At 43.4% G+C, this 27,763-nt stretch overlaps 1 protein-coding gene across 35 annotated transcripts in view; it reads left to right on the top strand.

The window, feature by feature from the left end:
* The window catches only part of LOC139361627 (disco-interacting protein 2 homolog C-like), a 182,558-nt gene that overhangs the window by 116,126 nt on the left and 38,669 nt on the right, over nucleotides 1-27,763 (top strand). For 10 of the 35 annotated variants that reach the window (XR_011619208.1, XR_011619210.1, XR_011619209.1 and 7 more), the window contains exons 1-3: nucleotides 6,940-7,248; nucleotides 21,332-21,541; nucleotides 24,035-24,169. Coding sequence is in view for 30 of the 35 variants with exons in the window: in XM_071090291.1 (XP_070946392.1) it covers nucleotides 7,227-7,248; nucleotides 21,332-21,541; nucleotides 24,035-24,169 (367 nt within the window). In the remaining 5 variants the exon portion in view is untranslated. Of the gene's footprint in view, nucleotides 1-643; nucleotides 7,249-21,331; nucleotides 21,542-24,034; nucleotides 24,170-27,763 lie in introns of those variants that run through there. The other 25 variants (XM_071090279.1, XM_071090276.1, XM_071090277.1 and 22 more) reach the window with 12 other exon arrangements.

Below are 27,763 nucleotides of genomic sequence, written 5' to 3'. Positions count from 1 at the left end.
CCATAACCTCACACTTCTGTGCACAGCAGGTGACCAGGTCCCTAACCTCAAAAGCTTCTGATTGGGTGCAGCTGGTGACCAGGTCTGTAACTTCACATGGCTCTGATTGTGCAGAGCTGGTGACCAGGTCACTAACCACCCACACCTCTATTCATACCCAGCGGGTGACCGGGTCCATCACCTCACACCTCTGATTGTGCATAGCAGGTGACCAGGTCTGGAACCTTGCACACCTCTGATCGTGCACAACGGGCGACTAGGTCCATGACCTCACGCCTCTCTGCACAGTTGGTGACCAGGTCCATAACCTCACACCTCTGATCGTGCACAGCTGGTGGGCGCAGGACCCACTTCAGTGAGGGGCTGACTTCCCAGGTGTGAAGGGGGAATGTTGTGTGGCTCGCTAAGCCCCTCCATGCTTTGGGGGCTCCAGGCTGTGGCCGGCAAGTAGGAGGTTGTCCCAGGAGGCTGCTGTGTGTTGGGGATGGGAGGCAGCTGCAGGGTGGAAGTACGATGTTGTCGTAGGGGGCCACTGTGGGGGGGTGGGACGGGAGGCAACTGCAAGTTGGAAGTAGGATGTTGTCCCAGGAGGCTGCTGTGTGTGGGGGAGGGAGGAGGCAACTGCAGGGTGGTGTGGTGGTCCCCGTGCCACTGATTTCAGGTTAAAATAGAATGTGGACCTCTTTTTACCATAGTTTTTAATTACTCCGCTAGTTTGTGTTGCTGTCTCTTGCTATGAAGTCCACAGTCTGATGTCTCTGTGGTCCCCATGTTTCCCTTCTGCTTGTGTTACCCGATCCTGTGGGTCAGCTGTGAGGAAACCACTCTCCACGCCTCATCTGGAGTGGTCTCGAGCTGGGTGTGCTGGTCTCCTTGTGGGCTAAAGTGTTCTTCTGTTACTGTTTTCTCTGTTTTTTGACCAAATTTAGCAGACTTGTGTATGATACAAACACTTTAAAAAACGTCTTTTGCCTTTATGAAAAAAACACTTGCATTGCTTTAAAATGAACCTTTCCTGTGTCTCCATCCTTCCTCACAGATTGCTCTGTGTTAGAAACTCGGTGGTGTGTGCGCTTCATGGCCTCATTCCATCAAGCACTGTAACCTCTGATTGCAAAAGTGACTACACTCAAGGCAAAAAACTTCGCAAATGTTGGAAATAATGAACAAAAACAATATATTGTTCTCTTGTCACCCTGAAATGGCTACTCTTAATATTTTGATGTAGTTCTTTGAATTCTTTTTAAGTAAAGTTGCTTCTAACACAAGCACTTTGATTATATTGATCAAATTATATTCAGGAAATAAGGAGAAAGTAAAAAGAATATCCAGTTTGGGGCAAAAAGGAAGACGACATAGAAAGAGGCTGTAAAACTCCCTGCAACTTGAAAAGCTGGGTTGTGGTGGCTGTGGTTTTGTTTTTACTGTGAGAGACCACAGGATTCTTCTTGGCACTGAAGGGCAATAAGATAATACCCTGTGTGTGTGCTGGTGGCTGTATAAACCGAGCCGCATGTCCTCTTTCGAAGCAGAGAAAGCATGAGGTTTGAGGTAGTGGTTTGGTAACTTTTGGAAAGTCTGTTTGTAGGACTGCACTGCAGAGATTAGGTCAGTCTGAATTAGAATCGAATGATCTGTTCAGGCCTTGGGAGCTTTCTACACCGGGTGTACGCCTGTTCTGGATGTGGTGTAGAAGGAACAGGACTGGGAGGGTTTCTTGCTTCCCAGTCATAGAAATGCCTGCAATTATCACTGTTTGTTGTTTCTCGGGAAGCTATTTTGGGAAGGAAGTGTACGTTCCAAGGCTGCTGGTTGGCCTTTCATCACCCTGGGGGTCTTGGTGTGGGTCACGGGAGCTGTGACTGCTCACGCGTGCAGCTCTGTCTCTCTCGCTGCCGCGCCGGTAGACAGCTGGTCACCAACACAGTGTGTGTCCCAGTGGCCTTTGAGAAGAATTCTCTACATCATTTTTATACAAGGTCCTTTTTCCTTTCAATGTCAACATCGTGCCTTCTAGCCAAGCGATATGTTCTTGCAGAAACAGGAAGTGTGGCCCAAGTGAGAAATGAGGGAATTGATCCATAACTGCTATCAGTTTTTATAGAGTTGAGCCATTGTAATTTATACACAAACATGTTAAATCTGTAGAAGTGAGTCACGGTGCCAGACCCTCACAAATGCCGAATGTCTACGTGGGACCTCTCTTCTATCGGGTCCACATCACAAGAAGAAAAGTCGCTCAAATGCAGGACGGAGTGGACGTGAATCTCCGAAAACTCCATGAATCAGAGTGACTGCTTTCCCAATTGCTGGTCTCCCCATTTGAGGTTGTGAGATTCCCGTTCTGAAGCTCCTTCAATTTCCCAGCATCCATTTCACTCCTTCATGGAGATAACAGACTCACACTGATACCTTGTTCTCAGATTTTCTAATTAGAAAAAGCACATATTTCACAAGAATTGTCCAGCTAACTCACTCCTTAGCCTGGGGTAAGCCACATACCTCTTTTCTCTTTAAAATACTCACCTTTCAGAACTCTTGGTAAATAAGAATAGGAAGGTACCATGACTTTGGCCACAAGCAGTATTATGTATAATGTGCAAGTGAGTGCCTTGAGAGCCATGGTTGCTAAAAACAAATTTTCTCAGAAGAGAAAAATGTAAGCAGTTCTTGACATGATCGTTAATTTTGTTTTGCCTAAATAACATCTTGTCGTTGTACAGGGATACAGGACGTTGCTGAGTATTGACCGGGGCGAGTGGGTCCTGCTGCCCCACTGTGTGATCCTGAATATCGACAGGGGTGAGTGGGTCCTGCTGCCCCACTGTGTGTGACAAGCCCTTTGTTTCTGGCCTGGAAATGTCCTGGCTCTTTCAGTGCATTGGGGTGGTGCTGGCCCCCTTTGTTAGTTTGCATGTGAGGCAAAATCTCACGCCTTTCACTCTTGTTGACATACAGATGCCAAAGCTTTGAACAAATTCTTACTAAATCAAACCCAGAAATATGTAAAAGGGATAAGAATACCATGAACACTTAGAGTTTGTTCTCATGATCTGTAGTTTTGCATTGCACATTTGGCTCATCATTCAAAAATCAATGTAATTCACCATATTAACAAAAAATAAAGCAGAAAACCCATTTTATCCTCCCGGTAGACACTGGAAAACATCTGTTGAAATTTAATAGTCCTTATACGAATTTCCTATCACATCAGGAACAGAAGGGAACTTTCTCCGTTTGATAAAGGCCACTCCTGAAAAACAAGAGCTGACCCCCCTCCTCGGTGGTGGCAGCCGGGGAGCTCTGCCCACAGTCAGGGGTGTCGGGAGCATGGCCATTCTCCGTGCTTCAGGTTCGCATGGTGCACACTGGGGCCCTCGTCCGTGAAGTTAGTTAGGAGAACTAAAAGGCATAAAGACTTGGAAGCAGGGGGAGATGCTTGATGTACAGAAGACACAGGGCCTTATTTAGAACATTTTAGGAAATGTACAAACAACCAGAAATGGTGTGAATTTTGCAAGCATGCAAGATGGACTCTTCGCAACAGATGTATACAGATGCCCAGTGGCCCATGAGAGGTGCTCACCAGGGAGTCATTGGGTAAGTACAACTTAAACCCGCGAGGTTCCCCTTCACAAGAGTGGAGAAGGGAGGACAGTAGCAGGTGCTGGTGAAGATATGACAGACTGGATCTCAGACTGATGGAGACTTAAAATGGCACAGCCACTTCAGCAAATGTGGCAGTTTCTTTAAAATGTGTACACTTACCATATGGCTCAGCAGGTATGCTGTAGACGTTCACCAAGGAGAGCAGAAAATGTGTGTCCTTGTAAAAGAATGCACATTATCTCCAGAGTAAATTGTCATAGCCAAGAACTGGAAACAACATAAATCTCTCTCATCTGGAGAAACATGAGCAAATTCTGATATATTCATACATTGTCCTAGTTCCCAGCAGGAAAAACGTACAAAATGCTGAAACCAAAACAGACAACGGGGATGAGTTCCAGGAGCCTTGAACTGAGCAGAGAGTGAACACCACGCCGTGGAGTCCATGTGACAACGGAGAATCTATGCGAGTCTCGGGTGACGGAAGAGCGCCAAGAACACTCCTCGAGAATGAACAGTGGCTGTCTCTTGAGGGCTGGGATTGACTGGGAGGGGACTTGTGGGAACTTTGATGCAAAAGATTTGATTAGGGTAATAGATTTCCATTTATCGAAATGCGCCAAGTGTACTCAAGATCTGAACATTTCACTGTGTATACTTTGTACTCCCTACCTTCCAAAAAAACAATGAAAAAATAATTACAAATGAGCACTGAACTCGATAGATTTTTCACCGTGGTATTAGATAGCAATTCTGAAAGCATTTCTGTATCTCCAGACTTAAGCAAATAAGCTTAATAAATCAGTGAATATATTGAGTGCTGCAGGTGCCAGGTTTCTTTCTTGGTAAGAGGTAGAAATAAGAAAAGGCCAAAGCCTGGAATGGATCACGTGGGATTAGGTTGCAGCAGGAGGTACAAGTATCAGCTGGTGGCTCCCGACAGATGTAGACAGGGATAGAAGTGCCTGTGGATGGGTGTGGGTGCACATGCGTGTACATGCGTGTGTGTGTTCTACTTGCCGGCAATGCCCAGCAGCACCCGGTGCCCACTCTTAGCTTCCAAACTCCGTTCTTCACTAGAAGGAGCCCTGGTCTAAGGGCTGGGGAATCCGGTGTCAAATCTGGGACCAGTTGAGCAACAGAACAAACCATTGTAACTATGAATCATAACCCACGAAGCCAGACTCCGTGAGTATATATGGACATATGTAAATGAATGCTGAAAGATAAAATTATTTTTCAGTGAATATGGAAGATCTAATGATTTAGAAGGAATGACAGGAAATCAGTGGATGCTAAAACTAGTAGTGGAGAATTCATGGAAAACAGAATATGCACATAGTGTCAGGGTGTCTCCTCCCAAATCTTAATTTCAACGCGAGAAGTAGCATCTTTGCTTTGGAGGCACTTAAGCACCACCTTCACTGAGTTGCCGATGTTAACATTGTCACGTAAGACAGACTTCTGCGGTGTCCCTGCTAAAATGCATACTCCTGAGTCTAGTCCGGAAGATACCAAAATAAAGGACAAGCTGTGAAATAACTGACCTGTATTCTTTAACATTTCCAATTTCAGGAAACACAAAACCTGAGAAACTTGGATGCTGGACGGGTAAAAATCACATGACAAATCAATTCATCATCCTGGATTGGATCGTAGAAGAAGACAAAGTAAGAAAATTATGGAGACAGTTGACAGCATTTGAAAGTGAACTTTGTATATGACAGTTAAATTTCCGGATCTTGAGGAAAGTGAATGTGAGAGCATATCCTTGTGTTTAGGAAATACATTGAAACATTTAGGTATGGAAGGATATAGTATCTGATATTTATTTTCATTTGACTTAGAAAATTCATGGGGGAGGGGGGAAAGCAGTGATGTAAGATAGGAGCAGTTGGGCCTAAGTTGAGCCTGGTAAGTTATGTGGAAATTCACTACGCTGGTCTTGCAGATTTTCTGTGTCTTTGAAATTACATCCAAAAAGTTTAAAACGGAGAATATGCAAAACAAAAAGCGATTTGTGGAAGTGAGTGGACTGTCACCTCATTGATCCCTTCAGTTTTCGGCCATGAGCCAAGTCAGTCACATAATGGTTTTTGACCTGGGAATTAGAAATAGTGGCCAGATGACCAGGCTCTTTATCTAGTTAGGGAGAGAAGTGTGCACAAAGGCTGACAAGACCAAGCAGTGCGATGAGCTGCTTGTGGGCGTGATGCTGAGGGTCTGGGTCCTGTCTCAGGTGGCAGCTTGGGGGTTTTAAGCCAGAAAGCCACGTCTGATTCTCTTTCAGTGGGATCATTCTCGCAGCTTCAGAGAAAACTGCCCCAACTCGTCTTCACTCACGCTGGCCATTTTTGGTGGTGGTGGTTTTATTCTGCTAACACCGTTCTCACTGACAGTTTAGGGCCTTTGAGCGGATTTTTGCCTGTGTCTCGAAGATTCTCGTCTTGACAGCCGGTATGTTTCATTCCTGTTGTTCCGATTCTGTGTTAAGAGGGTTCTTCCCTGGCTTCACAGTTTGGAGTTGCTGCTGCATCTGTCTCTGCTTTAATTCTCTAGCCCATCTATCACTTGTCTCATCCCTTAAGAAGTGGCCTGCGTGAGATGCCATGAGACTGTCTGCCTTATCACCACTGCGACCCCAACCCGTAAGGACTTACAGAGAAGGCATTCAGTGAATGTGTGGAATTAATGTAATGGGTTAATAGCCACAAAATGTCTTAATGGTTGTTTTAGTCCATTTCCATGCTGCTGATAAAGACATACCCGAAACTGGGAAGAAAAAGATTTAGTTGGCGTTGCGGTTCCGCATGGCTGGGGAGGCCTCAGAATCATGGTGGGAGGCGAAAGGCACTTCTTACATGTCAGCAGCAAGAGAAAACGAGGTAGAAGCAAAAGCGGAAACCCCGATAAGCCATCAGATCTCATGAGACTTATTCACTATCACGAGAATAGCACAGGAAAGACGGGACCCAGTGATTCAGTTACCTCTCCCTAAGTCCCTCCCACGACACATGGGGATTCTGGGATGTAGAATTCAAGTTGAGATTTGGGTGGGGACACAGCCAAACCATATCCATAGCCAACACAGTCCTGGCCCATGGCCGGTGTTGAGCTGAGCTGCGACCGTGGCTGTGTGAGTTGGGGTGCGAGGCGTGCACACGCCTCTCAACGGTACAGTGAAAGGATTTGGAGGCTCAAACGTGTGACCTACAAAGAATCTCCAAAGATCAAGGTGCATTCACCCTAAAAAGAAAAATCTCAGTGCAGTTTACACCCAGTGTTTGCTTGCGGATATGGATTCTACAGTTAATAAAATGAATAATTAAAAGTCTGTGAATAAATTTTAATGTCTTTATGGAACTGTAAACACTGATTTTCTTTCCTCACCCACCCATCTGTTGGTGAGTTTCAGAAGGTGGATGAACCGTGCTGCGGGGACAGAGAGGAGGGTGCAGCTTGGCCTCTGGGACCTAAGCTGAGAACTGAGTGACTGAGCTCTCTCCATTTCAGACGTCCACACGGAAGCTGTCCAGGCGGCTCTGGCCAGACACAAAGAGCAGAAGATGGCGGTGCCTATGCCTTCCAAACGCAGGTCCCTGGTCGTGTAGACCTCCATGGACGCCTACACCCCTCCAGGTAAGGGACACGCTCCCCGACGCTGCCTCCTGAACATGCTGGGCGCCTCAGAATTGACCGCTAGCCCAGAAGTTGGGTTTTTGCCTTCAAAATCATGGTGCAGAAATGCAGATTTTGTGAACCAGAAGTCCGAAAACAGTGCATGAAAAGTAACACTATGTATCTGTATAAATACACATTTTTAACTTTTCATCAAGATTGATACATATGATACATACCAGTAAAATCTCACACAGTTTTATTCATTTAATTCCTTGTAGGGAAAAGGGAAGAGTTTGTAACCCTATGGGTGGAATTGGACTTTTCTTCTGATTAGGCTGTTGCATGCATATTCTCAAATCTTCAGATAAGTGTGCTACATTATTGGATTGTTTTAGAACAAGCGAATTGGACAGTTTAGGCAGCTACCCGAATCAGGTCATAAACTTTGCCTGCAAGGTGCCAGCTAGTATTTTAGTTCCTGCAGGCCATAAGGTCTCTCACAACCACTCAACTCTGCCCTCAGCCATGGGTGACAGCAAGTGCGTATGACTGTCTACCAATAAAACTTTATTTACAAGAACAACAGACCAGATTTGGTGCAGGGACCTGCCAACCCCTGATCTAAATTACTGAAGGTAATAGCCAATTTATATTTCTGCTATATAATACTGCTTTTCTTTAATCTTGAATTTTACATAACTACCCCAATTCTCTATTTTCTCTGCCCAAATAATTATAAACTACATTTCATGATCTTCACACCCAAGTAAAGCAGAAAGTTTAGTTATCCAGATACTTGTTAGAGACACGGATTGAACCTATGCTATTTGGTGTTTAGTTTCTGTGATTTTGATTCCAACATTATTCATGCCGTTGTTGCAAGCTTGTCTTCTCAAAGGACCTGAATCACCTTACATCCCACGTTGAAGCTACATATCACTTTAAATGACCCAGTATTTTTGCTCCAATACCAAAGAAACTTAAGGTACAATACGAATAGTTGAAAATGTACAACATTTTCGGGAGTATTTTTACTTCTGAAATTTAGCTTAGTCTTGGCAAGCAGTGAGACAGAAGGACGTGCTTCAGATCAGAGCTGAGGTCAAGCGTACGTCCACATTACTACAGGCAGCTCCTGAGTTTCACCTTTACATACCTTTACAAATGAAGGTACTGGAATTTAAAGGACAGAACTTAGAGTGCATCATTTTGGGTTTTCGTTGCTTTTTGTTTTGAGACAAGGTCTTGCTCTGTCACCAAGGTTGGAATTCAGCATCATGATGGCAGCTCTTGGCTCACTGCAGCTGTGACCACCTGGGCTCACGCGGTCCTCCCACTTCAACCTCAAGCAGCTGGGACCACAGGTGCTCGCCACCACACCCAGCTAATTTTTAAGTGTTTGTAGAGACAGGGTGTTCCTATGTCGTTTCTGTTTCTCATTGACACATAACGTGTTCTTCATCGAAAGAACGCAGTGCCAGCCAGGCAAGGGAGTGAATGCCATGCTAGCAAGTTGTTGACAAGGGAGCCCTTTCTGCCAACGTGCTCCTTTGGGCTCCTCCCTTTCCTTATTTTAATATTAAGCCACAGCACATAATGAAGGACTGGGCACGATAGCTCATGCCTATAACTGCAGTAATTTGGGAACCCAGGGCAGGTGTATGGCTTGAGCCCAAGGGTTCAAGGTCAGCCTGGACAACATGGCAAAATGTACAGAAATGCCTTTTGTACATCTTGTCTTCACCAAAAGTACAAAAAATTAGCTGAGCCTGGTGGTGTGCACCTGTAGTCCCAGCTACTTGGGAGGCTGAGGTGGGAGAATCACTTGAGCCCGGGAGGCAGAGGTTGCTGTCAGCTGAGATGGCACCACTGCACTCCAGCCGGGGCAACAGAGCAAGACCCCCATCTCAATTAGAAAAAAATAACGATAATAAATGCAGACTCTTTAAAAATGATTAGGCCAGGCATGGTGGCTCATGCCTCTAACCTCAGCAGTTTGGGAAGCCAAGGCAGGCAGATTGCTTGAGTTCCCAGCATTTGAGACTAGCCTGGGCAACATTCCAAAGCCCATCCCTGCAAAACATACAGAAATCAGCCAGGAATGGTGGTGTGTGCCTGTGGTCCCAGCTGCTCGGGAGGCTGGAGTGGGAGGATCAGGGTGCAGTGAGCCATGATCGTGCCACTGCACTCCAGCCTGGGCAACAGAGCAAGACCCTATCTCAAAAATAACATGCTTACTCCTGTTTGTTTAGTTAATGGTTATAATTTGCCAAAACTTATGGCAAAATAATTGTATTTGTATGTGTTCTTTGTGTAACTAACAACATGGACGTAAAACATTTCAAGGGTTGAAATATTTTAAACCAAATTTTTGGCACTAACCAGTATGTAAGGCAACGGGCATTTTTCTTGACCACTTTGTATAAGAGAAAAGACTTTGAAATGGAAGAAACAGTGCGGTTACGGTTATTTGCTTATTTCTCGTATTGAATCCAACCGCTGACAAATGTTACTGGGTCATGTGTGATGAATAACCTCCTTGTACAGATGTCTGCAAAATATAAAAGAATATTATTTGAAATGTTATTTTTGTGAAATATTTGGATTTGACCAACAGTTTTATATAAGCCATAAAGCATCCTTTGTAAATTTTCATCAGGAGTCCTCTTGATATATCATATGGGGCAGTTTTGTAAAATCGTAAATGTCAATGTCATAAAAATTTTTTACTCCCAGCCTATTTGTGCTTAGCGATAGTTTGCATGTTTATTACCGTACTTACTTGATCCAAATCTTAGCTGCATTTTCTTACCTATTTTTCTTGGTTGTTGGTAACAGTGGTTAGATCTTACTCAGTTTCATTGCCCTTCAGAGAATGTTCTTGAAGTTTATCTTCTATGAAATGACTGGCTGCTGACCTGGATCCTAGTTTCTGGAGAAACTCTCATTAGGATTGTCGCAACGCTAGTATTCTATGGGTGAAACTTTCCTTTAGTTTCCGAATGTAAAGATAAAAGAATAATTTGCCAAAACTACTTCTAGCCATGATGAGAGAACAGGGACCCAAATCACCCATCTGCCCTAAACAACTGTAAAACTGCACAAAACGAATGAGGTGGCTGTTTTTAGTCTGTGACCACAGCTGTACCAGCCAGAACCTGAGGGCGAGGGCAGGAGAATGAATGAGATGCACCCACAGTACACTTGCCCTCTGGAGAACACCTGCAGACCGTGGTGCCGAGAGTTCAGGTGTGGGCGGAGTATGGCCATCCTACCACATCCAGAAGGCGGAGCTCGGAGAGAGCTCAGGTGTGGCGGAGCATGGCCGTCCTACCATGTCCGGGAGGGGGAGATCAGAGAGAGCTCAGGTGTGGGCGGAGCATGGCCATCTTACCACGTCCAGGAGGGGGAGACCCAAGTGGGTGCAGGATGGGAGCTCTCCACAGATTCACACCAACAGCGAATCCAACCAAGCCTGCCCATGTCACGATGACCCAGCCGTGCCTGTGCTAACTGCTAAAACAAGAGCTGGAAAGCTTCAGAGGGAGGTTAGGGATCCTGAGTGTGCTCAACAAGTTACCCACAATGTGTAATATTCAGCAAATAATCACCGCATACACAGAGAAACGGGGGGTAGAATCTGTGGTCAAGAAAAAGGCAGTAAAAAGTGCACACACATGCAGGATGGTCTCTGTCACTCACCACATGCGGCGGCTGAGCACATGACGTGTGCCTGGTCTGAACTGGATTTGCTGCGTGAAAGACATGCCAGTTAATATAAAAAATAGAAAATATTGTATTTGTTTTTTTTTTTAATTTGAGACGGAGTCTAGCTCTGTTGCCCAGGCTAGAGTGCAGTGGTGTGATCTCGGCTCACTGCAATCTCCGCCTCCCGGGTTCATGCCATTCTCCTGCCTCAGCCTCCCAAGTTGCTGCCCACTGCCACGCCTGGCTAATTTTTTGTATTTTTAGTAGGCACGGGGTTTCACCGTGTTAGCCAGGATGGTCTCGATCTCCCGATCTCGTGATCCACCCGCCTCGGCCTCCCAAAGTGCTGGGATTACAGACTTGAGCCACCGCATCCGGCCTATTTGTATTTCTTATTGCAAGTATAGCATGAGCATTTTGAGTTAAAAATATACCAGTAAAATTAATTATACCTGTTTATATATTTATATGAGGCTACAAGGAAGGTTTCAAGTTCTATAACAGGACTCTCATAATTCTGTTGGAAAGTGCCAGTCTACATGTCTGATACAGCAGAAAACTGAGTTTTTAAATCTGCAATTATAAATATTTAGGGAATCAGAGTACAACGTGTCAGAGAATGAAAATATTTTAATTCTTGAGCCAGAGGAAGGGAAGACACTTTTCACTATAATGCAGTTGGGGAATTTCAGGTTCTGTACACGATAATCTTGAGAATTGTCACTCCCTCCTCACAGGTAAAAAGCTGAGCAAACTGAAAAATCAGCAGCTCTTCTTAAACCTGCAAGAGACGTGAGGTCACCGGCAAGCCACTGTCCCCAGATTGGCTGGACAGGTAAAGCAGATGAATCACCATACACTGGAGCACAATGCTCCAAGGAACCCACGCTGGGATTGGAAACCCTGAACTGGAATTGACAAATTGCTGTGGTGAGGTGTGGCCACGTCTGAGAGTTAAAACCTCCAGGAGGCCTGTGCATATGGGTCTCATGCTTTTGTGAGTTGTATCATCAGAAGCTCAATCAGGTTCTCGAAGTAAACATCAGAGAAAAATCCCCTCATACTTACTACAGGGGAAAGAGAATAGGAATCATTTTTCAATATGCAAGTGCACTCTTCACTAGGTCCACCTTCCTGAGAAGCTAGTTAAGTGGAGACTAACCTGGTGGGATTTTATCAGAGCCTTCTGACCTGGGAGAAAGGGAAATACCCAACTCCAACCTCCAGAGCTGAAAAGCAAAAAAGAACGGAGTATCCAAGCACTATGGGACTTCCACAGAGGCATAAAATATGCATAACGGTAATACAAGGGGGAAGAAAGAGGAACAGAAGAAATATTTGTAACAGTAATAGCTGAATTTCCTCAGATTAATGCCAGACACCAAACCATAGATCCAGGAAGCTCAAGAAACACCAAGAAGGATAAATGTAAAAACGATGACGACAAAAACAAAACAAAAATAAACTCTATTTGGGCATAAAATATTGAAACTATGGTGAATCAAAGATTAAAAAGCAAAGAAACCAGAGTAATCTCCTTCCCTATGGAGGATCAAAGATAAGAATTATTTTCAACTTCCCCTCAAAAACCATGAAAGCAAGAAGTGGAGTGAAGTATTTAAACTATTGAGAGGAAAAAAATTCCATTAACCTAGAAGTCTATACTCTGTGAAATTATCTTTCAAAAGTGAAGAAAAAGAAAAGACCTTCTCCTACAAAAATTGAAAAATTTGTTGCCGGTAGACCTGCCTTGCAAAAAATGTTCAAAGTTCTCTAGAGAAAATAGTAGAGGTCAGTAACTCAGCTGTGCACAAAGAAAGGAAGAGCACAGTCTGTTTACAGGGCTCACAGCTGTCATCCTAACACTCTGGGAGGCAAAGATGGGAGTAGAGCTGGAGGCCGCTTAGTTGAGACCAGCCTGGGCAACGTTGTGAGACTCTGTCTCATTAAAAAAAAAGCCAAACGTGGTGGCCAACACCTATAGTGCCAGCTACTTTGAGAGGCTGAGACGGGTCACTTCTTGAGCCCAGGATCCCGTTCAAGGCTGCGGTGAGCTATAATGATGCTGCTCCACTCCAGCCTGGGCAACAGAGAAAGACCTTGTCTGTTTAAAAAAATAAATAGAAAAACAAAAAGCATTAAAGAAGAAATAGTGAAGGTAGAAGAAAATCTTTCATTTTTCTTAACAGATCTAACTTAACAGTTCATTCATAATAGCGACGGTAAATATACTGTATTATATGCTTATGTATATGTCATATACACACACTTAAATATAAGTGAAATGAATGAGAGCAGTGATACCCAAGGGATGGGAGAGAGCAATTAGGAATTAGGGTTATTTTGTTATTATAGTGTGCTTGCATTATCAAGAAACCAGTGTAGTGTCATTTGAAAGTGGACTTGGGTTACTTGTAAATTTATATTGCAAATTCCAAGGCAGCCACTTAAAAAAAAAAAAAAAAAAAGTAACTGATATGCTAAGAAAGGAAAGAAAATAAATCATAGAATATGCTCAATAAAGACCACAAGGAAAAAAAAGTGAAAGACAAAAACAAAGAACAAGGGCAACAAATAGAAAATAGTAACAAATATGGTAGATGTTAATTCAACTGTATATTATTACTTTCAATGTCAGTCCAAATGCACCGAACTATATATTATCTATAAGAAATCCACTTTAGATATAAAGACATACATATAGATCAACAGTAAAGGGATGGCAAAAGATATAAATGTTAACACTAATTTTTTGGTGTGCAATGGCCTGATATCTCACTGCAACCTCTGCCTTCCAGGTTCAAGTGATTCTCCCTCAGCCTCCCGAGTAGCTGGGATTACAGGCATTTGTCGTCATGCCTGGGTAATTTATTTATTTTTTCTATTTTTGTACAGATGGGATTTCACCGTGTTGGCCAGGCTGGTCTTGAACTCCTGACCTCAGGTGATCATTCTGCCTTGCCCTTCTAAAGTGCTGGGATTACAGGCATGAGCCACCGTGCCCGGCCAACACTCATTTTGAAAAATGGAAGTGGTGATATTAATTTTAGACAGAGTCGACTTTACATCAAGGAAAGTTACCAGAGATGACTATTACGTAATAAAGAGGTCAATACTCCAAGAAGATGTAACAATCCTTAAATGTACTTTTGCTAACAAAGTATCAGAATTCCAAAGTAAAAACTGATAAACTTCAAGGAGAAATAATTAACCCACTATTATAGTTGGAGACGTTAACACCCCTTTATCAGAAATGGACCAATTCAGTAGCCAGAAAAGCAGTAAGGACAAAATTGAAATCGGCATCCTCAGTCAACTGTATGTAACTGAAGTTTATAGACTATTTCCTCCAACAGCAGCAGAATACACAACATTCACCAAGACATACCATGTTGTGGTCCATTAAACACACCTTAACACATTTAAAAGAATAGGAATCAAACAAGTATGTTCTCAACCACAGTAAAGTAGAAATCAATAATGGACGACTGGAAAATATATTAGGATATTAAACAGTACACTTATACATAATACATTGTTCAAGGAAGAAACCTGAAGATTTCTTTGAATTTTTGAAGTAAATGAAAATGAAAACTTGTTAAAATTTGTGAGCTGCAGTGACAGTAATGTTTATAGGGAAATTTATAGATTTAAATGCATACGTTAAAAATAAGATCTAAAATCAATCAGCTTCCACCTTCGAAAACTAGAAAAAGAACATCCAATTAAATTCTAAGCAGGAGACAAATAATGAAAGAGCAGAAATCAATACATTGAAAACAGAATATCAGTAGAGAAAAATCAATGAAACCAAAAGCTGGTTCTTTGAGAGAAAATCTGTAAGCCTCTAACAAGAAAAAGAAATACAGCAGATAAATTACCAATATCAGAAATGAAATAAGGGACATAACTACAGATCCCATGGACATTAAAAGGATAATAAAAATTATGAATAACTCTATGGCCACAAATTTGATAACGTGGATGAAATGAACCAATTTCTTTAAAGACAGAATTTGCCAAAATTTGAACAGGAAGAAACGATCTGTATGGGCCTGTATCTGTTAAATTGAATCAGTGGTTAATAACCTTTCAAAACAGGAAGTGCCAGGCCCAGATGGGTTCACTGGTGAATTCTACCAAATATCTAAGAAGAAATTATACCAATTATCTACAATCTCTTTCAGAACATAGAAGCTGAGGAATACTTCTTAACTCATTCTATAGAGCCAGCATCATTTTAATATCAAATACCATTTTAATAACAAAATATTACAAGAAAACTACAGAACATCTCTCATGAACATAGATGCAGTAATCTTCAATAAAATATTAGCAAATCTAGCAAAAATTGTGCACTAAAACCACATGGAATTTCACGTATCCAAAGCCGGTTTAACATTGAAAAGCCAATTAACGTAATTCATCACATTAATGGGTCAAAGACTAACAGATGCCTCATCTAAGAAGATATAGAGATGGCAAATCGACGTATGAGATGATGCTTCACATCACGTGTCATAGAGAAATGCAGATGAAAGCAACAGTAAGATATCACTACACCAGAATCCAGAACACTATCAACACCAAAGCCTGTGAAGATGTGGAGCTGTGGGAATTCTCTCTCATTCATGGCGGGTCTTAATAAAAATAGAACAGCCTTTAGGAAGACAGATTGGTGGTTTCTTACAAAACTATACTCTTACCATATGATAAAGCAATTACACTCCTTGGCATTTGCTCAAAGCAGTTGAAAACTTATGTCTACACACAAAAGCCTGCAAGTAGATATTTAGAGCAGCCTTATTCATAGATGTCAAAACTTGGAAGCAACCAAAATGCCCCTCAGTAGGTGAATGTATAAGTGAGCTGTGGTACATCCAGACAATGGGATATTATTTGAGGCTGAAAATAAATGAGCTATCCATAAAAAGACACGGAGGAAACTTAAAGGGCATATTGCTAAGTGAAAGAAGCAATCTGAAAAGGTTGTTGTATGATTCCAGCTTTACAACATCCTGGAAAAGGCAAGACTATGGAGACTGTAAGAAGATCAGTTGTTGCCAGGGGGAGGCAGGGATGAATAGGCAGAGCAGGAGAGTTTTTAGTATCATGTGATCTCTGTATGATACTGTAATAGTGGATACATGTTATGCATTTGTCCAGAGCCATATATTGTACAACACCAAGAATGAACCCTGATGTGAATGATGGAGTTGGAGTGGTAATGATGTTTCACTGTAGAAGTATCAGTTGTGACAAATGTACCAGTCTGGTAGGCAATGTCCATGATAGGAGACGCTGTGCATATATAGGGTATACATGAGACATCACTATGAAGCTGGAAAATATGACACTGAGATGAAATGGCGCTGATGGGCTTAACAGGTTGGAGAAGGAAGATGAAGTCTGTGGGCTCGAAGGGAGATGAAAAGGAATTAACCAAAGTGAAGCCCAGAGAAACAAAATGAAAGGAAAGCCAACAGAACCTCAAGCTCCTGTGATACGTCAATATACTTGTAATACAAGAAGGAAAAGAGAAGAGCAAGAACCTTTGAAAACAGGAGTCAAAATTTTCTCAGATTGATGTCAAACACCTGTGTCCGGCCCCGAGAAGTTCAGTGAACTCCAAGCAGAACAAGTATAACAAGAAGCACATCCGAGTTCATGATAGCCAAAGTACTGAAATCCCAAGATTAAGAGGAGATCCTGAAAGGACTCAGAAGGAAAAGACACGTTACATACCAGAGAAGCATTTCAAAAACGCGTGACTTCTGTGAAGATACAGTGGAGACCAGAAGACCATGGAAAGACATTTTTTTAAAGCACTAAAAGCAGGAGAAAGGCCTGTCAACTCATATCCAGGGAAAATCTCCTTTATAAACAGGGGTGAAACAACACATTCCCAAATATGAAAGCTGAGAGAATGTGTTATCAGCAGAACTACACTATAAACGTGCTAAAGAATGTACTTGGCTGATTGCAAAGGATATCAGATGAAAGGTTAGCTCTACGGAAAAGAACCCTAGAAATCATAACAGTGCACTCTAAATTTTCTAGAATATAAAATCATAGAATATTTTACTCTGATTTTATGGTTTTTGGTTTTTTTATGATCTTATAATTTTATGATATAAAATCATACAATGTACACACTTCTCTATGCCTCCTTTACCTGTTTTGAAGTCCTTGCTGTACCATGCACCAGTAGTTTATTTCTTATTATTTATTTATATTCTATTTGATAGATATGACACATTCTGTTTATTCATTTACCAGTTGGTTATTCATTGTTTCCATATTCAGCTGCCATTGACATTAATGTACATATCTTTGTGTATGCATATAATTTCTTTTATCTTAAGTGGATGCCAAGTAGCATGATTGAGTCTTATTGTAAGTTTAGGTTTAGCTTTTTAAAAACTGCCAAATTATTTACAAAATAACTGCACCATTTCACATTTCCACCAGCAGCATATGCTCATCCCAGTTTCTCCACATCATCACCACCAATAGTTACTGTTATTTTTATTTTTGTCATTCTAATTGATGTGGAATGGTATATCATTGTGTATTTACTTTGCAACAATGAATGATGCTAAGCATTTTTAATGTGCTTATTAGCTTTTAATGTGCTAATTCCTATTCATAGCCATTTGTATATATTGGTAAAATGTTCAGATTTTTTGCTCATGTTGTAAATGGGTTGGTTGTCATCTTATGGGTTACAGGTGCCTTATGCAATCTGAATATAAGAGTTTTACAGATGTAACGTTTCTCAGTGAAAGAACAAACTACTATGTAGCAGACAGAACAAAGCCTTTCCCCCAAGATACCCAGGTCCTATTCCCCAGAACTTATGAACCTGTTGTCTGAAGTGGTTAAAAGGCATTTTGCAGCTGATTAATTTAAGATCTTGAGATGGGACCATTATCCTGGTTTAAGTAGGTAGACCCACTGTAATCAAGAAGGTCCTTAAAAGAGAAAAGAACTGGAGACTGGATTGATGCACTTTAAAGATGAAGAGGGGCCATGAGTCAGGGACACAGGTGGCCTCTAAAAGTTGGGAAAGGTAAAGAAATGGATTCTCCTTTGAAGCCTCCAGAAGGAACGTAGTTCTGCTGACACTTAGATTTTACACTTCTGACTTCTTCATCAATAGGATAATAGATTTGTCTTGTTGTAAGCCACTAAGATCAAGGTAATTTGTTACATTAGTTATAGGGAGATAATCATCTTTTAAAACTTACTAGTTTTCTATTTTAATGAAGTCCATTTCACTAATTTTCATGGGTTGTGTCTTTGGGAGTTTTAGAAGTGTCATGGTCTTACTGTTCTTTCATTTAGGTCTGTGATCCATTTGGAGTTAATTTTTGTGTGTGCAGTAAAGATCTAAGTCGGATTTTTGTTTTCGTTTGGTTTGGGGGATTCTTTCCCCCACGGTTTTTCTTTTTGGTGTGTGGGTACCCAGTTGCCACTGCAACATTTGTTGAAAAAACAAACTACCTTTCTTTTACTGAATTGTCTTGAGACCTTTGTCAAAAATAAATTAATCATAAATATAAGGCTTTATTTCTGAGTTTAATTCTGTTCCTTTGATGTATACATCTATTTTTGTGCGAATACCACTGCCTTAATAACTATGACTTTATGTAAAGTTTTGAAATCAGATAGTGAAGTCTTCCAACATTGTTTCCCTTTTTCAAATTTATTTTGGCTATTGTAGGTCCTTTGTATTTCCAGATAAAATTGAGAATAAGCTTTCCATTTCACACACAGCCTTCTGGGATTTTATTAGGCAGTGCCTTGAATTAATGGAACAGTTTTGGAAGAATTGTCTTGATAATGCTGCGTTTTCGAATTCACGATCATGAATCTGCCTCCATTTATTTAGTTTCCATTTATTTGGATCTTTAATGTCTCTCCGTAATGTTTTATAGTTGTCATTGTACACATTTTGCACCTTTTTGTTAGAAGTTCAGCTGAATGTCTTCTGCTTTTGATGCTATTGTGAATGGAACGATTTTCTTAATTTTATTTTCAGGTTTTTTATTGCTAGTATATGTATATCTTTATCTTGTGTCCTATGATCCCATCAAACTTTGTTTTAGTAATTTTTGGTGTACTTCTTGCCATTTTCTACATGCCAAAGTCAGGTCATCTATGAATAAAGACACTTTTATTCCTTTCTAATCTGGATGTCTTTATTACTAAACTTGTTAATTTATTTCACCAGCTAGAACCTGCCAGATAATGTTGAATAAAAGTGGCAAGAGGGGACATCTTTGTCTTGTTCTCCATCTTAGGGAAAACGCATTCTATTGTTTACCATTAAATACAATGTTAGCTGTGGCTTTTCAGGAATGTACTTTAACAGGTTGAGGAAATTGCCTTCTATTCATGGTTTGTTGAGTTTCGTTCTCTTGAATTTGTCAGTACTTTTCTATGTCTCCTAAGGTTAACACGCGGTTCTACTCCGTAATTCTTTACCGCGTATGACATTAATTCAGTTTTGAATGTTAAATCAACCTGACTTCCTGTCCCCATGGTGTGTAATTCTAGTCACCACTGGTCATGCTGTATCATCCATTTCATATGCTGCTTGCTTGGTTTGCTGCTATTCTGTCGAGTGTCTATATCACATTATTCTGCAGGTTTCTTGGAAAAGGTAGGTGGGAGTGAGGAATGAAAGATTGGAAAGGGTTTTGAGAAGACGTTCTGGGGAGATGGTTGTGCTCCAAATGGACACCTGGTTGTGTACCTTTCTCAAAAGTCTCAAGGCTGTGTCAGTTTTACTTTTACTTTTATATAAATTGTGTAAGTTTTCTTAAAAGGCAGGGTCGGCCAGGCGCAGTGGCTCATGCCTGTAATCCCAGCACTTTGGGAGGCCAAGGCAGGCAGATCATGAGGTCACGAGGTCAGGAGATCGAGACCAGCCTGGCCAATATGGTGAAACCCCGTTTCTGCTAAAAATACAAGAATGAGCCAGGCATGGTGGCACTTGCCTATAATCTCAGCTACTTGGGAGGCTGAGGCAAGAGAATCACTTGAGCCGGGGAGTGACAGGTTACTGTGAGCAGAGATGACACCACTGCACCCCACCCTGGGCAACAGAGCAAGACTCTGTCTCAAAAGAAAAAAAAGCAAGATGATAGAGAATTTTCAGGCTCCTAATATTATTGCTTGTCTAACAAGTAAACTTTTTAAAAAATTCCCAAACAGCGTAAGTCATGTGACAGTGGTAATAAGTGTGAATATTGTTTGCCCTTACTGTCTTTTAAGAAGCAAACCAGTGTCTTAAGATTATTTGCTGTGACTCCTTCTCTCACTCAATGATCTGGAGCTGCTCACCTGAGCCAGCGCCTCCCATCACTCACTTGTAGGTAGGATTCTGAGTGTCATTCTTACGTTGAAGTTTAACAAATACAGCAGCAATTTATTCCCAAAAACCTTGGTGCTGCATGAAAAGTTATTAAATGAAAAATGTTCTCGCGAATTATAGTGAAAAAAGGGATGTATTTTCTCATAATCCAAGATATCCAATTTGTACAGATAGAAAAATCAATAATGACAATGTATAAGAAACGAATAGTGTAAAGGTGAATAGATTTGAGTGCAAAATGTAACATGAGGGTTTGTTGTGTGCCCCAGAGGAAAGCGGGGAGGTGGAGGGGCCGCTCTATGTGAGGCACATTCTGCTTTCCCTCCTGTTACCATCATCAGCGTCTTGATCCTTAGAGAGCTGCATGGGTATCGAACACACCGATGTAGAAATAAATCAGCTGCATGGGTATCTAACACACTGACATAGAAAGAAATCAGTTGTATGGGTAACTAACACACAGACGCAGAAATCACCTGCATGGGTATCTAACACACCGATGTAGAAACAAATCAGCTCTATGGGTAACTAACACACAGATGCAAAAATCACCTGCAAGGGTATCTAACACACACACCAACGTAGAAATAAATCAGAGCCCAGAAGAGCATCTCAGCCCCATCTCGGGGCTAAACATAGTCACACTGAGACTCCTGAGAGCTGCACAGGCCCTCCGCCTCCCCTTGCCCTCTCACTTTCTGACTGACACAAGAAAACACTTGGTTTCTTCCCAAACTGCTGTGTAGAGGAAATGTGTCAGTGCATCTTTGAGATGACAGTATCAAACATCTTATAGCATGTTTGTATAAGGTGCTTTGGAAGCAAAATTCATTATGCTAAAATAAATGGTTCATTATCTGAAAAGTGGTTTAAATTCTCAAGAGTGTCTACGGCAAAAAGTCATTAAACAACTGTTCAGACTTGCGTGAAGTAAATCTGTGTTGGAGGGACTGAGATTGTAGTGCCTGTTTTTGCTGCAGCATATAGCAAATTGCCTTTCTTCTTACACAGATACCTCTTATGGCTCAGAAGATGAAGGCTCAGTGCAGGTGGACTCCCAGGGCGCCCCGACCTCCAGCCAGGGCAGCATCAAAGTGGAGCACTGGATCAGTCAGGCCATCCACGGCTCCACCACGTCCACCACCTCCTCGTCCTCCACGCAGAGCGGGGGCAGCAGAGCTGCCCACAGGCTAGCGGATGTCATGGCCCAGACCCCCATGGGTGAGCACGCTTCACAGTGTCTTTCTGTGCCTGTTGTCTAAACCCCTTTGTGTGTGCACGTTTTCCTCTGTTTGTATCTTGGCTGTGGAATCCCTTAGTGGAAAGAGCGCAGAGCCCCTCTGGCCCCTGGGGTGCTTTGGTTGGATTGTTTCTGGAAGCTGCTGTACTGCTTTTCTCATGCCCAGGTTCCTCCCACAGCTGGAATTCCAGGGGCCTTGTTACTGGGGAATCCCGCAGCCATATCCGAATTCCAGGGGCCTTCTGTTTTATAAGTCCTTTCGTGTTCCTGGGGAATCCTGCAGCCATATCCGCTTCTATCTTTTCTTCTCACTTATGCTCCTGCGTGAAACCTTAACAGTCCCAGTCAACAGGACAGGGTTTTAAAGTGTGCTCCTCCTGACCACGGGAGTCATTTAAGGAAACGAGGGCTTTAAGCACGGCCGCTTTACGCTGCTGTCTGCCACAGGTGTTCAGATTTCTTGGGCGTGGCGCACTGTCTTGTGTAGGTTCTATGACAAGGGAGATCCTCTGTATTAGAAAAAGAGCAAAGTTAGGATCACTGCCCTACAACGTTTGAAGATGCCGTGGAAAAGGAGTGAAGTGAGAATTACTAGAGCTAGAGTCGACACGTGGGGGAGCCACGATGAGCCTCGCGTCGCTCTGCCTTTGAATGGTTCAGGAGAAAATGTTTTCCATCAAGTATGGGACTTGGGTTGAATAGGTTTTGGTGTGTGTCTCTATTAAAGCAGTAACCGGAGATGACTGTGTACCACTTCGCCGATGACGGAGCACGAGCCGCAGGCTCAGACCCTCCCGGCACCAGCTACCACAGGAAAGCCTGATCTCTGCAAAACCCTCAGTGGGAAGCAGGTGGACGTCATGTGTGATCAGATAGCCGACAGACACCCCAGAACCCCAGAATGTTCACTTCTAGATCACTGACTCCTTCACACCCAGAGGTGTTTGGGATTGACTTGGGTCCCAGCCCCTTCGGTGCTCACTGACACTGAAAGCGTCAACTGTTTTCTGTCTGGAACAGGAGTTTGCTGTCAGGAGAGCTGGGTCTGTCTCACTTTTCCCAATTACTGCTGCTGGGATCTTGAAGTCCCTTCTCCTGCTTTAGGCTTGAGTGAGGGAAAAAAAATTGAAAACAATAATTTTTCTCTCTCAACTGTTGTGAGTATAAAGGAGAAAACAGAAATACTCTTTAAAAGTTTGCAAAGTAGTACTCAAATGCAAAGCAGTGTTAAACTTCAGTTTGACACAGTTTCAGGAACATGTACACTCGTTTATGTGAATTAATAACCCTACCTGAAATCACAGCAGGCTAAACATTGAACAGAAATGTGTGACTGCTACGTATTTTTCCATAATAAAATTCCATGTGTATATTGGATTGCAGGATAGTGGCCAAGGCTCTGCCAGACGTGAACGGGGAGGCCAGACACCGCCTCTGCCACTTGGTGGAAGCATTTGTATCCTCAGATTTTATTCAATTTTAAGAAAATGCACAGAATCTTACCAAGGAAAACACATATTTTTGAATAAATGGATCACTGCACTTGGGCCTCCCTGTGTGGGTTTACCCTTTCAATACTGGAGGAAGTTTTAGTACAAAGAATTAATTTATCCAAACTATGAGGGGCTCCTAACTCATGTACGTCAGGGCTCAGTGTGACCCAAATGTAACTCTCGGCTGATCGCGTTCCGGTAATTTCTAATTGGGCACAAAGATAATCCTCCTAGACTATCTGGAAATTTTCTATAAGTTTGGGAGTTTTTTGGAAAAGCTGTGACAAAATAATGAAACTTGAAGAGCAGAAATATTTTGTGTGGCAAAAGAAGAGAAGTAAAAAGTCAGATGTGCATTTGACCTTCTGAGATAATCAGAAGCCTGTGAATGAGAACTTAGCATCTGTGATCATGTGTGCGTGAGTGTTCTAAGGAGTCCAGGCACAACATAGTCACACTGGCCAACCCCCCCGCCCCGATCCTACATGGTCATAGCCATTACTGTTCCCATTTGATGAAGAAACTGAGGCACGGAGAGCTTTAGGGACATCCCCAAATCCCCAGAAGTTTTCAGAGCTGGGTTTCCATTTCCAGGCCCTGGGCTCCAAAGCGCGAGTAAAGCCCTGGGCTGTGTGGACGGTGGCCGACAGGAAACGGGACCCTTCCATGAACACACACACGCTTCCTGGCGCCCTGCCATTGCCGGTCTAACGTTATTCTAGTTAAAATGCCGCTGACGTGGCTCCTGTTAGGAAATTGAGGTTTCACCGAACTCTACTCCATTTTCGGCAACATGAGTTATGCTGGGGTCCCCCTTTGTGCCAGATGTTTGTGGCAGACGTGGCTGAGATCGGCTTTGGCTTCTCACGGCACCCCCACGGTGAGCGTCTGCGCTCCCGTCTCTTCCTGAGCTATGGCTTGCTCAACCTGCAGAGCAAACGCCACAACCACCAGAAACACTCATGATGTGCTTCTTTACAGATAATCATTCTGCACCTCCTGACGTAACCACGTACACCTCAGAGCACTCCATACAGATGGAGCGACCACAGGGTTCCACGGGGTCCCGGACAGCGCCCAAGTACTGCAACGCCGAGCTCATGGAGACCGGGGATGGTATGTCCCAAAGCAGAGATGCGTTTTTTTCTGGGAAACGGTTTGTGCTGATGTCCCGTTCTGTGCCCGTGACTGGGTGTGTTTCTTCCTGGGGTGCAATCTGCTGCCATTTTATCTGCTGAATAACGAACAGTGGTTCAGCAACTGAGAAATTCTTGTTCAGGTGTTAAGACCGTGAACAGTCACTTAGAAGGGCAAGATGAAGTTAAATGTACAACAGAATTACTGTTAGATGGGCCGATATGTTGCTTTAGACTTCGGAGGAAAGAGGGTCTTTTTATCCATGTTGGACAGAGATGTCAGCGACTTGGTAACAGGCTGCGGCCCAGGGCTGCTTCTTCCTTCCTGTGGCCTGGTCTTGGTATGTTCTGATTACAGCGGCGGTTTGTATCACCTAGCCGCTGTTCTATTTAAGTCTTAGTCCTTCCCCGGGGTCATAAAAGTCAGTGTAGAACCTAGCAGTGAATGAAATACAATGCCCCCGTGTGAAGCCTCATCGAGCAGCCTTGGAATGGCGTAATCTTGTAGTGCACGGGACTCGCAGGCGGACAAGGCGGCCTATCCGAGCCCCAACAGGTAGACACGGAGGACTATCGGAGCCGCAACAGGCACAGTGGACAGGCACAGTGGCCAGGGAGGACAGCGCGGTTTTGTGGATCCACAGGACACTGTGGCGTCCAAGCACGTGCTCCCAGAGGAGAGGACCCTGTGGGAGCTGATGCTGGGAGCTGGCTGAGATTCCAGCGAATAAGACTCCCTGTGACATGCACAGCTGCCATCTGCGCTGCAGCTCCTGATGCCAAGATGGTCGTGCGATAAATGCACAAAGCGCATCTCCAGCAAAAAGCCGCCGAGTGTCCACATCCAGGATATCCACCACGGTGGCTTTTTGGTGTTAATACGATGAATGTGAGCAGCAGGTGGTCTGCGTCGAGTGTGACTGTGCCACTGCAGTTTTGTTCTCATGTCTTGATGAGCATTGAACGGTTCCTGACGAGGGTAGATAAGGATGCTGTGACCTGAGACTCTGCAGTATTGTAGCTTGAGGAACCAAGGAGTTTTTCTGTCTTGCAAAGCCGTCAGGGAGGATGTTCCAGGCTGGTGACTGCTCCATGAGGTATTCAGAGATCCAGGTTCCTTTCAGACCGCTGCTCTGTGTTCCCACGGACACGGCTGTCCTTGCTGTGGTTGGGACTGGGTGATTGCCACGCTGGCAGGGGTAGGCTTAAGGTGAGAGTGGCTAGGATTTACCTAATCTACATAATGACAGGGAGCCTGGGAGTAAAGTGTAGCCATGGCCTGGAGGATGGATGATGGATGTTGGTGAACGACTGTCTGCACTCACCTCAGCTGGCCGAGGGATGGGAAGGACGACTGATGATGCCGTTCAATGGTACCTGGTTCTTTCAGATTTGACTTCCTTATGGATTTTCTGCTGTAAAGAGGAGAGAGCCTGTGGTTCTAGGCCAAGCATCTCACTCATCTCATAACATCTTGTATCCCTTAGCCAACATTTTTGTCAAGTTTCAGAAGTCCTATCAAACTGGCAAGCATTTCTCAGTTTGGTTTAACCATTGGATTTTATATCTGTGTCTGCATCTCTATTTTACATCTATGTGGTTATTTGACACTCTGTAGTACCTTTGTAATAGGTTCTATTTGGTGGAAGTTACTCTCAACAAACCCTTGCTGCTACTTGAATTTTCAAGGTTGCAAGTAGAAAGGAGAGAATAAAAACCACATCTTCTCTAATTTTAAAATTTGTTGTTCCTCAAATCACACCAGAAGTACAAATATTACAAATTATAAAAGCAGTCAGAATCAAGGTTAAGAGATTTCTGGGTGATTCTGGCTAATCAGCAGTATTTGCTGAGGTGTGTGCAGCAGAGCAACATGCCAAGAAGCCCGGGACGGGGAAGAGTTGGGAGGCCAGGCTGTGACTTCAGAGGTGCTGTTGCCTCAGGAAGAGGAGCTAGATGCAGAGAGGATAAATGACCACAGGTGTGACCACCGCCGTCCTTGCCGCGGTACGGGGGCCTTTGTATGGGGCCCTTTGTGAGCTGAGTTATGAACCAGATGAAGGCTGTGCAGGCGTGTGAGAATCCAGGCCAGACTCGACGGGTGGAGGCTTGGCAGAGGTGAGGGGCCAGACAGCCTCGCTAAATGTGCAGTGGCTCACTGCAGACAGTGCCCATCAGTCGCCGGACAGACCGGCTTGAACTTCAGCCCCCATGGCAGCTGCCTTTACCTGTCTGCCTCCACCTTCTGAGGCCTAGAGGCGTCGCAAATGTGTGGTTTTTAAACAGATTTGGATGAGTTGTTTTCTGCACAACACACTTTGACAGACGGAGGCTGGTTCTCCACAGTGGCCCCAGGGACTTGGCAGGGACTGGTGGGACAGAGCCTCAGAGCACAGCACCAGCTCCCTGGGAGAAGACGGTGCCCGTGGGACGGAAGAAAGAAGAGGCACACAGTGCTGAGGCGTGAACTCTAGTTTGCTCTTAGACATGACACACATGCCTTCTGGAAGTTTGCATGAAGCACTGCTAAAGCCACCAGTGCGGATAGGTCCTTAGATCAGGAGACCCAGAACACAGTTGTATTTGAAATCCTTCACATGCTGCAGTCTCTTCAAAGAGGACTACAAGTCATCTCTAATAACGTTGTAAAATTAATTTTTTATTAAGTGCCATGGCTTTTTTTTTTTTTTTTTTGTGGGGTAGGGCCGGTGTGTGACAGTAAAACAACAGACGCAGTGACACAGCTGGTGGGTGTTGGCTCTGGGCCCCAGTTGGGCAGTTGTATGAAAAGAAACCGAAAAGTCTCTACAGTGGTATGAACCGAAACACCTGGATTATGTGTTTTCATGTATTTGACATAAATGTGCACATTTGTACGCTAAACGCACATTTTTCTATATGTAATAAAATTCACACCTTTAAATAGTTAACATATATTTTATTTTAGGACCTCCCCCACGATGTGAGGACTAATAGCCACCCCCTCTCCCCCCCGAATATTAAGAGCCACATCGCAGGGCGGTGAGGCACCCCTCGCGAGGTGGGGACTAATCGCCACCCCCTCTCCCCCTCTGGCTATTAGGAGTCACCTCGCAGGGGGGTGAGGCACCCCCACAAGGTGGGGACTAATAGCCACCCCTTCTCCTCCCGCTGGCTATTAGGGGCCATGGTGGACTCACAGCCTGTTTATGATATTGTGAGTAATATCATCTCCCTCTCTGGAAATTATGAACTCTTTCACAGATGGGTGTATACCCTCAGTGTGTACACCGTCAGAGGGTGTACACCCGTCTGTATTGGGAGTAATATCCTCTTCCTCCCTGAATGTTAAGAAGAATATCCCAGGACTGTTTGTACTCCCTGCATTATTGGGTGTCATATCTTCCTCTCCCACGTGGAAATTAGAAACAATATCACTGGGGGCATGTACACCTTCTGTAATATTTAAAGTAATATCATCCCCTTCCCTCCAGGATCATGGGAACAATATCCCTGGGGAGTGTACACTTTCTGCCATATATGTCATAATATCATCCCTCCCGCCTTGAAACATTATGAAGGACCATCTCACACG

The sequence above is a fragment of the Macaca nemestrina genome, unplaced genomic scaffold (assembly GCF_043159975.1).
Source record: "Macaca nemestrina isolate mMacNem1 unplaced genomic scaffold, mMacNem.hap1 Scaffold_76, whole genome shotgun sequence".
Classification (NCBI taxonomy): Eukaryota; Metazoa; Chordata; class Mammalia; order Primates; family Cercopithecidae; genus Macaca; species Macaca nemestrina.
This window is presented reverse-complemented; position numbering and strand designations above follow the sequence as displayed.